This window comes from Durio zibethinus, chromosome 14 (assembly GCF_047325235.1).
Source record: "Durio zibethinus cultivar Kanyao isolate XHJ-2024 chromosome 14, ASM4732523v1, whole genome shotgun sequence".
Taxonomy (NCBI): Eukaryota; Viridiplantae; Streptophyta; class Magnoliopsida; order Malvales; family Malvaceae; genus Durio; species Durio zibethinus.
Window position 1 is genome coordinate 96772 of NC_143175.1, and position 11475 is coordinate 108246.

The following is an 11475-nucleotide window of genomic DNA, read 5'->3' on the forward strand; positions in this document are numbered from 1 at the left end:
AAAATCAGATCAAAATTAAAATGCCTACACCTTTTTGGGCTCTCGTAATCTCGCTTCTTAATCTTCTTTCCAAAAAACAAAATAAAGTAATTTGGATAAATATTAGTAAAAAACAAAAGAAAAGAAAATAAAGTAAAAAAAAAAGAAGGTTTAAAAAAAAAAAAACAAAATGATATATGTATCATTTGTTTAAATATCTAAAATTAATAAAGAAAAGAAAAGTAAAAAAACTTAACAACTATTGTTTGGTTAAATAATAATAAAAAAAAGAAGTAATTTATTATATTATTTTTTTCTAACTATAACCTTTGATAATCTTTGTTTTTACTATAACATTTATATGTTTAAGTTAACGTATTTTATGTTTTCAATTCTCTTTTATTTTTCATAAAAATAGTGATCATTGAAATTTATGAAATTCATAAAAATAAGAAAAAAATTAGAGACAATAAATTTATTGATAAATGATATTTTATATTTTTAATATAATTTTAGAGTTCAAAATTGTACACTTTTAATTTAAAAAATTAATAAAAATATAATAATTATTTTATATTTTAAAATTTTTATTTTTTTCTTTTCATTTTTTTCAATTTGAGGTAATTAAAAAATTTAAAAAAAATAAAAAGAGCTAAACATATCTTCTTTTCTTTTACTTTTATTATATCATATAAAAAAATTTTCTTCATTTCATTTTGTTTCCATTCCATTTCTTTTTTTTCCCTTTACCTCCATTTCCTTTTGTTTCTATTCCATTCCATTCTTTTTTTTCCCTTTACCTCCATCCAGACAAATTAATGAAAAAAGAAAATAGAAAAATCAGCCGTGTGTGATTTTACGGGAAAAGTTGGAGAGCCGCCATTATTGGCTGCCAGTGGGGTGCATTCGCAGTTGTAAAATCCTAAAATTTGTTAAAGGAAATTTCTATTTAGTTTCTAGGCACACTCAACAAGTCGACAACCGCTGCCAGATCTGCCTTTTCTTTCATTCCAGGTTACCTTCAGGACATTATCCACCTGGGTTTGATCGTTCTCCAATTTTCATTCAATTTAAAGGTAATTATTTCGACTTGGTTCTTGATTCTACTTGGAATTGTTCGCTATTGACCTCTTTCGGTTATTGCTTTCTACCTTTACCGATTACCCATCCATTTATCTTCTTCTGTAAACAAACTTTAAACATAAGCCAACGTGTCCCCGGACTTAGGTTTTACTCCCTTTCTGGCCTCCAGTTACTGCTCATCTCCATATCGCTACTGATTCTTTCTTTTCAAATTCTTCCTAATTCGGCAATTCAGTTGTCGAATTAGCATAATCAAATCAATCCTACTTTCTGTTTTTGACCGTGGTGGTCGGGAGTTGGTTTAGGGTTTCCTTCCTTCCCATGTACCGCTAACCCCCGGAAGGAAAGAGAATAAAAATATACGAAGTTCGTGTGACAAATGGGTATTTTGGTGCCTATTTATCTTAACATCGTGGCCTTTATATGTACTGCTGGGGCCATTGCTTTGGCGATTCTTCACATCTACAGGCACCTTTTGAATTACACCGAACCTATTTTTCAGAGATACATCGTCCGCATTATCTTTATGGTTCCGGTCAGTTATCTCTTATCTAATACACGGCTTTATTTCTTCTACTGGATTCATTTTCTTTGTGCCTAAATCTTTTTGTCTTCTGTGCTACAATGTATATGATTTTCTTCCCCTTGACAGGTTTATGCGTTGATGTCTTTCTTATCCCTTGTTCTACCACAGAGTTCAATCTATTTCAATTCCATCCGGGAAGTGTAAGTATGTCCGCCTGTGTTTGACCAACCACCAGTTTCTCGTTTGCACTTCATTTCAGAATTTCATGTTCTTCTAATCTATCATCCCATCCAAAAGTTTATGCTATGTCTAAGTATGTGGATAGATGGATTCATTGCTTGATTGATTGAGAGAGATGATGTATGGATGTCACATTATGTTCACCTCCTTTATTCATTCTTAGAGGTTCATGTTTTGCTGTACTTTTTAATGCTTTTCATCGGGCAAAATTGTTGTGTTCTAACATCATTTCCTCTTTTAAATGTTTCAGTTATGAAGCTTGGGTCATCTATAATTTTCTGTCACTGTGCTTGGCATGGGTTGGAGGTCCAGGAGCAGTTGTGCTTAGTTTGAGCGGTCGAGTTTTAAAGCCATCTTGGTGTCTGATAACATGCTGCTTCCCTCCCATGCCTCTAGATGGGTGAGTTTTGGATGGAACCCAACTGTTTTGCACATCACATTGTTATGTGCGTCCAGATATTTAGGAGTATAGGGTTTTCTGGTATTAAGAATATCTCTGCTTTCATTATTAGTTTAGATTTTGGAAAGAGCTACAAAATACCAATCATTTGTTTCCTGGGTTTTTAAGCATGCTTTTCTACTTCATTCACGCATTATTCTGTGAATAATTTACTAAAATTCAGAATGTGATTTTAAAAAACTTACATAACCTTGTTCTATATTTGATGTGGTTGAATTATGTAATTAGCTTGTGTGCCGTTCTCGATATATAGATACAAATAACCAAAATTCACCAAGTTCTCCTTATATTTTGCGAACAAAAATAGCCAAAATTTTGTTTCAATAGTCCATCCCTGCAACAAATATCAGACCAAAAAGAGATAGAATGTTCTTACCTTACCTTCAAGTGAAGATAAGTTAAGAACTTGTTCCATCCCTTTCTAATCCACTTGCAAATGCCATTATGGTAAGAGTTTTTACCCTCCTCGGAACTCCAACAATGTCTGCCTCATCTTACATCAGATCTTTACCCTCTTAGTTTGATATGGGTAGTGTTTGTTGGGGGTTCACCTTCTTTTCATTTGAAAATATGTGCTTAAGTAGAAGGTTTTAAACCGCTTGGCTTGGGTATTGGGTAAGGTGTTATGTAGAATTGGTCATGCTAGCTTTGCTGTGGCAAAGAAGGTAAGAATTGTTAAGGACAGGATTAAGAAATGGATAGAGAGAACTTATGGAAATTATCTTATTGGAGGATAATTTGGAATGTGGTGTTGCTGAAGTTGCAATTAACTTTCAGGCCTCTCTTCAAACTTTTGCTATTACCAAGATGTTATTTCAGGCTAGTGTAACTCTTACACTTTTTTAGGCCCTTGGACAAAATTACTAAATTTAAAAATATTGTTTTGATTCAAATGAGTCATTGACTTAATTTTGAGCCAAGGGTAAAAAAAAGTATAAGATTTACAGTAGTGGAAGTGGATCCCTCATATAAATGTATATATATATATATATAGAAAGAGAGAGAGAGAGAGAAGAGGGGTCTGCATATACCAGTGTAGAACTAATTAAGGTTTACATGCTTTCATATTATTTTATATGATTTACATTTTGTTAATCCAACTGTTGGATTTCATTCTCTATTCATATAGATCATGCATGTTGAAATTTTAAGTTAATTGAAAATGTCTAATTATTTATTTGATAAAATAAAGTTTCAACAATTATGTGTTGGAAAAGATAATATTCTTAATCAACGTGATAGGGACAATTGAATTGACTTGAAGTTTTAAGTGCATGACATATACAGATAAGTTGTTAAATTCAATAGTTGGCTTGCTAAAATATTAATTGTACCCAAACATTCAATTACTAATTGTTAAACCAATGTCACTTGATCCCTCCTTACATATAATGTCATGGTTGTTTGGAAACTAATTATTTTTTGGAATTTTCTTGTCCTGTACACTTACAAACTCAGCATACATTTGATTGTTTGCACCTGAAACTGCAATGCAGGCGTTTTATACGGAGATGCAAGCAAGGCTGTTTGCAATTTGTCATTCTGAAGCCCATTTTAGTTGCTGTAACACTCATATTATATGCGAAAGGAAAATATAAAGATGGGAATTTTAGTCCAAGACAGGCATATCTATATCTTACTATCATATATACATTCTCATACACAATGGCTCTATATGCTTTGGTGTTGTTTTACATGGCATGCAAAGATCTTCTTCAGCCATTCAATCCAGTTCCGAAGTTCATCATAATAAAATCTGTTGTTTTCTTAACCTATTGGCAGGTAAAATTTCGTGCTGATATTTCTTCCTCACATACTTATGCATGAAAATAAGAAAATTCCTTTTTTTTGGCTTTTAGATACTTTTATATCTTTCTCTTCTTTCTTTTCATTGCATTGTCCCTGTGTTGCTTTTTGGTGAAATAATCCTTATTCAGAAATCTTGTAAGTATCTTTATAGCAACCTTGGGGATGGTCAACTTCTGGTTACTGGCACGTGACATGTTTTCTGTGCACATTAACATCAACACCATCTTTATATTTCATTTTGTAGGGTTAGGGGTGAGGGGAAACTGATTTTCTCTATTTTGCTTTCCCTTTTAACATTGATGTAAAATCTTAAGACTTTAGCAATTTTAAGTTCTGGAAGTGCTGCATTCCTTTCTCTTTACAGCAGCTTCTACATGGTTTTTAGAGAATCACATCTTGTGCTGTGATGGCATCGTACCATGTCTAAAACCTAGTAAAAGTCATGCCTTTTTAGCTGGTTATACATAACATCTTCTGCTTTAACAGCATTGTACCATGTCTAAAAGCTCATCTAGTTGCATAGATTAGCTATACATGCTAAAAGGAACCAAAAATTTCCATTACTTTTATTTCTTTTTGCAGGGTGTTCTGGTTTTTCTTGCTGCAAAGTCTGGGTTCATAAATGATGCTGAAGAAGCAGCTCAATTTCAAAACTTTATTGTATGTGTTGAGATGCTTGTAGCTGCTGTGGGTCATCTTTATGCATTTCCGTATAAAGAATATGCGGGTGCAAATATTGGCGGGTCTCGTGGTCTTACAGGAAGCCTTGCACATGCCTTGAAATTGAATGACTTCTATCATGATACTGTTCACCAGGTGGGCCTTATTTATTGCTGCCATTTCCCGAAGGTTATTATTCTTCTTTTCTTTGTTACATCTGTTAATCGGTTTTACAGTTTGCGCCAACATATCATGATTACGTACTGTACAACCATAATGATGGTGATGAGGGAACAAGAAAGTACCGGTCAAGGACTTTTGTGCCAACTGGGCCAGAGATGGATGCTGTGAGAAGAAACAAACTAATGTTTGGAAACAAACTGGATGACATTCAGTTATCCAGCCTCTCATCATCTGGTACAATCACTCCCCAAAACCCTGGCTCTGTACCAGATTCCGCATGTAGTGATGTGATAAAATCATCGCTGCTTGTGGATCCCTCAAATTCTTATACAGTGCCATATGATATGTCACATCTCGACGTGGATCTATCCAATTACTCTCCAAAAGTTCGTGCAGCAAAAGAAACTGAGCTTAGGTGATAAGTGTGTCATAACATCCTTAAGACAGGTAAGAAGAAGGCTGCATCTTTGGGGAGTAGGGGGAGATCGGGTGGAGGGGGAGAGGGAGCAAAAAAGGTAGCATCTGACATGACATTATTTCTGACTTTGGGACAGCCTCCTACGTCAAATTGTGTGCTGGTGATTGGTGTCAATTTGCTGAAGTGTTTGCTGAAGTCAGCTCCCAGTTTTTTCTCTCTTTTGCATGTATTGATTTTCATAGCTTTCATACTGGAACGTAGTGGCCTAGCCGTCTGCAAATGGCTGTCTTAGTCTGTTGCTATCTGCTCTGTAGTTACAAAGCACTGAGTTCATAGTTGAAGGATCTGACTTGGAGTCATGATATTTGGTTTCAACTTTTGTTCACTTGACTTGTTCAAGCTTGATGCCGTTTTTGCATGTTATTCAAATGATGTCACCATTTGGTTCATGCCATGTTATAGCATCTAAGGGTTACTCTAGTTTCATTAGAGTAATGTTATTGGTTACTTTCCCCCCATTGTAGTTGTTTTTCCTTTGAAAATGAGATGGAAAGGAGGAAATGGGAAGGGAAATTGGAAATTGGGGAGGTTGAGGAATGATAATCTGTGGCATGGAATTGGTTGGTTGAGTTGCAATTTGGCTAAGACACTAAAGATGGATATTTTTTTTCAACCTGTTGTCTGGTGCTTCTACCGTTATCTTGATTCCTAGCTGCTAAATTGCAGATGCTGCTCTTACACCTTCCAGTGAAATTAATCGAGCGCCTTGTTTAGGTTGCATAGCTAAGCTAGCGATCTAATTTAATGCAGTTGCATTCTAGCAATTTCAAGACTGACATTGCCAATTAGGCTTTGAAGAAAGCATTGGTTTGTTGTTATACTTTCCATTTACGTTATGCCATGCCATACTGGCATTGCAACACACCTTGTAGGTAAAACTTAGTTCTAGGGCTGTTTTCTTGTGGATACTTAAAGTTTACATGTGATTAGTTTGGATTTTCTTTTTCTTCCATTTTTTGGTTGCATAGTTCAGAATAAATTTTTTTAGTACCGATTACTCTTAATAGTGTTGGGAGGTCTTGAGTTTAGGTGTTTGTTATTGATATGAATATCTTTCAAAGTGCATGATCCACGAATAGATGGTTAAACTTGTAAGGCAAAACATGGTGCTAATATAGCAGTTAGTTTTACCTGTCCTGATTAAAATCGTAATCAAACTTCTAAAGTAGCTTTTCGACGGTCTTTCCCACGCACGCTACGTCAAGTGCTTTCTTGAATGTACTGTGGGTGCTTCTAGTACACTTTTGTTTTAATAAATTTAATGAATCATCTTCAAATTCGATGCAGATTGCCTTTAAACTAAGCACGTTATTGTGAGAAATAAATCGTGAGAGTTTGACTTTCAGTCGATGTTTTTCATGGTAGAATAATACGTTAGCAAGCATGCCGGAGAGAACTGGATCTGGTTCATCTTTAAATTGTTTATGGGCTGCTAAGGTATTAGGCGGCCCGAATCATATGAAATGATGTCAATTCTCAAAAAGTTATTGTTGTCACAAACAAAGAACCAAAGCGTATGCATTAGTGAATGAAGAGATGAGAAGGGTAAACAGTAAATATATATATATATATATAGGAGACGAACAACGTTCGGCCCTTTGCCCTTGCTGTTGAGAGATTGACAGTACTGCGGCGGCGTTCTGCTCGCAAGTTAACCAAATGCTGCGCAAGCAAAGTTCTACACTTAAATTCCCTGCCAACTCTCAAATTCAGTCAACTTTAACATGATACGCTATAGTTAATAGCGAAAAAGCTTTGCTTTGCTTCCTTTCTTTCTCCCTTTTCTTGGCTTTTGCAGGGCAGTACTCTGCTCTACAGCTCTAGTCTCTCTCTCTCTCTGCCTGACCTTGTCTGGATTAAATGGCTTTACTGAGTACTAATCATAGTCATAATCATGTTGCTTCAAATCCAGTATCATCAATATGCAGGAGCGAGTCCTCATATGGGTATGTGGAGCACTACTACATGATGATGGAGAAGAGACAGTTGTTCCTGAGGAGCCACCAGTTCTGCAGAAAGAGGTCCCTGACAGAGAGAATCAAGAGATCCTTGGTCGGGATTAAAAGGATCATGTGGTTTAGGCTACGGTCTGTCCGTAAACTGAAAAGGTTGGTCTTGTCCAGACTCCGATTTGCCACTCTCATGAACGACCATTACCGCAACAATCGTCATTCCTCTTGCTTCTCGTACTGATAGGACTTCCTCTGTGTCTGTGGTTTTTCTGATTTGGAATTCTGTGTCTGGTTTTTCTGATTTCGAATTATTATTAATTTGTATCTGTACTTTGAATTCAAATTTTCATAGTTTACTTTATAACCTTTAGTCTCAGTTTTTTTTGTGCTTTGCTCCTCTTCTCATTCATGTGATCTGCTTTAATCCTTTGCGCAAGATGGTAAAAAGAAATTTGCTTCTCCTTGAGTCCGACACCGAGTTTACAAGCCAGTAGGAGGAAAAAAAGAAGCAAAGGAAAGGAAAATAATCCAGCTTTTCTTTTTTGGGTTTAGGGTACAAATGTTTGGTTTCTTGGACTTAGAAATGGGACTATTTTTTTCCCTATGTTTCGATATATTTACAATAATTCAATTCCGTAACTAAAATAATACACGGCTATTAGAATATGAAGTCATTAAGGCTCCGTTTGGAGAGAGAGAGAGAGAGAGCAGGGCTTGAGCAGCTGGAGACTTGAAGCACTTTACAAAGATAGAGGGGGTGGGGAACCTACTGCTCAAAGAGGAAATTAAATCGCTCAGGCGGTCATTCACTTTCAAAGTTTGAATTATCAAGGGAAGGGAGGCATGGGCTTTCAAAAAAGTCAAAAACAATCCCAGAGAGATCAAGTTTGAACGAAAGGCAAAGCAGAAAGTCACAGGGGAATCGTGACTTTTACTTTTGGAGAAGCACATGTAATCGCTGTTGAAAAAGAAAATAAATGCCCACCAAATTTTTCCTTATTTTTCTTGATGACAAGTCTTTGCCATCTTGATAACTTGACTCCCACATTTTCTCATCCTTATTCACGGGCATTCCCGGTTTGTTAGTTGCTGTGAGAAAAAAGAAATTCAAGACTTTGTCCCCATTCCTCAATCGTTGTGCTTTATACTTCTCTTTTTTACGCGTGAAAACACTTGGGACAACGCAAATAGAAATAACCCTTTGTTGTCCAATTATGAAACTAGTCATCCATGGATCAAAGATATAATCAAAAGATAGATAGCTTTGAATTATATCATATGACTACTGAAAAATGGGAGCATTTACCTTTTCTGAAATTATTGCAATTTGCATGGATTATAAGTAATATTATACATTCATCATGATTTGAGTGCTTAACGGATCTTAGCTTTGAAAAGGTTACTCAATTGGATGCAGCCTGAACCCATCTAGAGTCGCAGCTCGCCTATGAACATTTATTCAGTTTCCTTTTGCCCTTTGTACTCAACATATTCCTCGTTCTATTGTTTTATTTTATTATTAAGAGTAAATTCCATCCAAAATTTTCATATTTAACTAAAATTTAAGTGAAGTTAGTTTTAATAATAGAAATCTCACCCCAAAGTAATGATTCAGCCGGATAAATTGGTCCTTCCATTAACTCAATGATAAAACTATTAATAGAATGTTGTAGAGATTATTTTGTCATTGTAGACACCTCCATTTAGTCCAGAATCAATTTATATTTTAAGATTAAGTTTTAATTTTTTTAATTTATTTTTGGTATTATATTTAATTTAGAGTTATTATTATTATTTTAAAAAAATAATTGTTTTGCCAAAACTTGAAGAGAGTTTTATTCTAATTAGGTTATTGAATTGAAAGTGTTCTAATTGAAAAAGGATTGTAAAAGGGAATTGGTTTGAAAGGTAGATTTAGATTAAAAATCTAATATTGAAGTTGATTAAGAGATTCAAACAAAAAAACTCATTTTTCCTATTGTAATTGGGATTAGAAGCCTATTAAAAAACCCCATTAGGATCAATTAGAATTAATCAAGAATCAATAAGAAAAATCAAGAGAGAAAAATTAGAAAACAAAATGCAAAAAAGTTAAGAGTTTTTTTATAATCGTTTATGGTGTTTTGAAATTAGATAATTAGGATTTTTTTTTTTTGGAGTTTTATGTTGAGGAACATAGTAATCAAAGAAGGAACAAAACCACTACATTGTCTCTCTGCCATCTTCACTCTACTGCCAGAGCTCAATCGCAATAGTGCCCAAACCATTCACCATGTTGAAGAAAATTCAAGCCCAATAATGAAGCCCAAATCATCCAACCAACCCTCCTTTTTCTAGCTTGGTTAGAATTTTGTTAGGCTATTCCAATCTTAATTTATTTTGAATTTTGACTTAGACCTAATTCAATTGGTATAATTTTTATTTGCTTTTATTTGTTTTATGCTATTGTTTATGGATGTTTTAAAATATATAATATAATAATAATATTTTTTATAATTCGTGATATCCTACCAAATAATTAGAGGATTTTATAAGTTTAAAAATCTTTAAATTATGAATCCTACCAAACTATTGGAGAATTTCATAATGAATTTTGAAAAATAATTTTTCATCTTGTCAAATGATTAGAATATTTAAATATCGAATTATTAATTTTACCAAACAATTGAAAATTTTCATAATGAATTTTTTTAAAAAATAATTTTTTAATTCTACCAAATGACTGAAAGATTATCTCTAAGTTAAATCTTACAAAAATATTGAAAATTTTAATGATTCTTTTTAAAATTTTCATAAAAAGGTTTTTCAAATAAAAATCTCACCAAACGATCGAGGGATATGCATTGATATAAAATCCTAGTAAACGATTAGAGGATTTTATTAATTGTTTTCAAAATTAATTTTTTGAAAAAAAAAACACATTAATGAATTCGAAAATGGAGCTTTTTCAATATGGGACACGAGTCTTCATAAATACTCTGGATGTGAGAAAATTATTTTAAATTGCTACTAAATAATTGGAGTAATTTTAAGACTATTTTTCAATATTCAATTATTTGGGTAAAAAAACAAATATGTTTGAAGGCTTAGATAATACGAAATTAAATAAGTACCATCCTTCGATAGGTGTTGTGAGGGTGTTACAACTTTATTCACAAGTAATTATACTCTTAAACCTAGTAATGATTTTGTAGACCAAAATATACCTTTTAAAGATACCTAAGTCAAGTTTGGGATATATCTTTAAAATGAGATAAATTCAGTTAGGTGACCAATCGCACCTAACAAAAAAAATATTAGTGGTAACTCTTTAAGTCAAGTTTAGCTCTAGGTTTATTGATTTATATGTTATGGCAGTTTGATGACTCCACTAGAGATAGCCGAGAGTCAGGCCAGTAAATGAATTTGTGCTATCCAAGCCAAATGTTTTCCCTAAAATTTTTTTCTTGATTTATTTTTCAAGCTTTTAATATTTATTTTTTAAGCTTTTAATATCTATCATATATTTACATGTGCATAACATGAGCTCTATACCCGAGTTCCATACCTTAGAAGGGAGTAAAGTACTTATGCTTTTGTGAGATTTCATGTCTTCGCATAGGCTAGCAAAATATTCCTACTTAAATTGCATGATTTCCATTTATAGCCTATGATGAACGTGGATTAGAGTGTCTTACTAGTCTGTGATGGACAATGATGTGAAAACAATTTGGAAACTTTTAGATTTAACCCAAACCACAAGTAGTAAAATATAAAAAGCCAACCTTAGGTTAAAACCATAATTACCCTTTATTAGAATGTAACCTTCGTTAGGACATATGAGTGAACTTTTTGAGCTTTATTTTATCTTTTATTTATTGTTAAGTTGTTGTATCTTTCATGTTTTATTTTGTATTTTAATCTAGCATATTAACATATGCATTCATCCGTGCATCATAATATGACAAACATAAGTACATGCATTCATTTACCCATTCATACATTGTTGTGCATACAATCATGTGTCTATGTATCATAATTTATTGTGCCAAGCATTCAATGCATTTATTTATTCATGCATATAAGATTTTTAAACAAGTTAGGTTAACTTTGAAAAGTTTGGCAT

General features: G+C 33.5%; 2 protein-coding genes across 2 annotated transcripts; both read left to right on the forward strand.

The window, feature by feature from the left end:
- Window positions 1-937: 937 nt before the first annotated feature.
- Window positions 938-6370, forward strand: LOC111293636 (uncharacterized). The gene is made up of 6 exons (XM_022886467.2): window positions 938-1597; window positions 1715-1788; window positions 2079-2228; window positions 3785-4070; window positions 4680-4913; window positions 4994-6370. Exons 1-6 carry the CDS (start codon window positions 1442-1444, stop codon window positions 5357-5359), a joined length of 1266 nt encoding a protein of 421 aa, XP_022742202.2. The 5' UTR covers window positions 938-1441; the 3' UTR covers window positions 5360-6370.
- Window positions 6371-7135: 765 nt separating this feature from the next.
- On the forward strand, window positions 7136-7746 carry LOC149514914 (uncharacterized). Its single transcript, XM_089743013.1, has one exon. The coding sequence runs from the start codon at window positions 7279-7281 to the stop codon at window positions 7609-7611; it is 333 nt and encodes a 110-aa protein (XP_089599139.1). The 5' UTR covers window positions 7136-7278; the 3' UTR covers window positions 7612-7746.
- The last annotated feature ends 3729 nt before the right edge of the window (window positions 7747-11475 follow it).

What these genes read in the sequence shown, in the direction of transcription:
- LOC111293636 (XM_022886467.2), top strand. Translation starts at nt 1,442, where the DNA reads ATGGGTATTTTGGTGCCTATTTATCTTAACATCGTGGCCTTTATATGT. An exon ending in TTCAATTCCATCCGGGAAGT is followed by an intron (nt 1,789 to 2,078) that starts GTAAGTATGTCC and finishes TAAATGTTTCAG; the next exon opens with TTATGAAGCTTGGGTCATCT. An exon ending in ATCATGATACTGTTCACCAG is followed by an intron (nt 4,914 to 4,993) that starts GTGGGCCTTATT and finishes TCGGTTTTACAG; the next exon opens with TTTGCGCCAACATATCATGA.
- LOC149514914 (XM_089743013.1), top strand. Translation starts at nt 7,279, where the DNA reads ATGGCTTTACTGAGTACTAATCATAGTCATAATCATGTTGCTTCAAAT.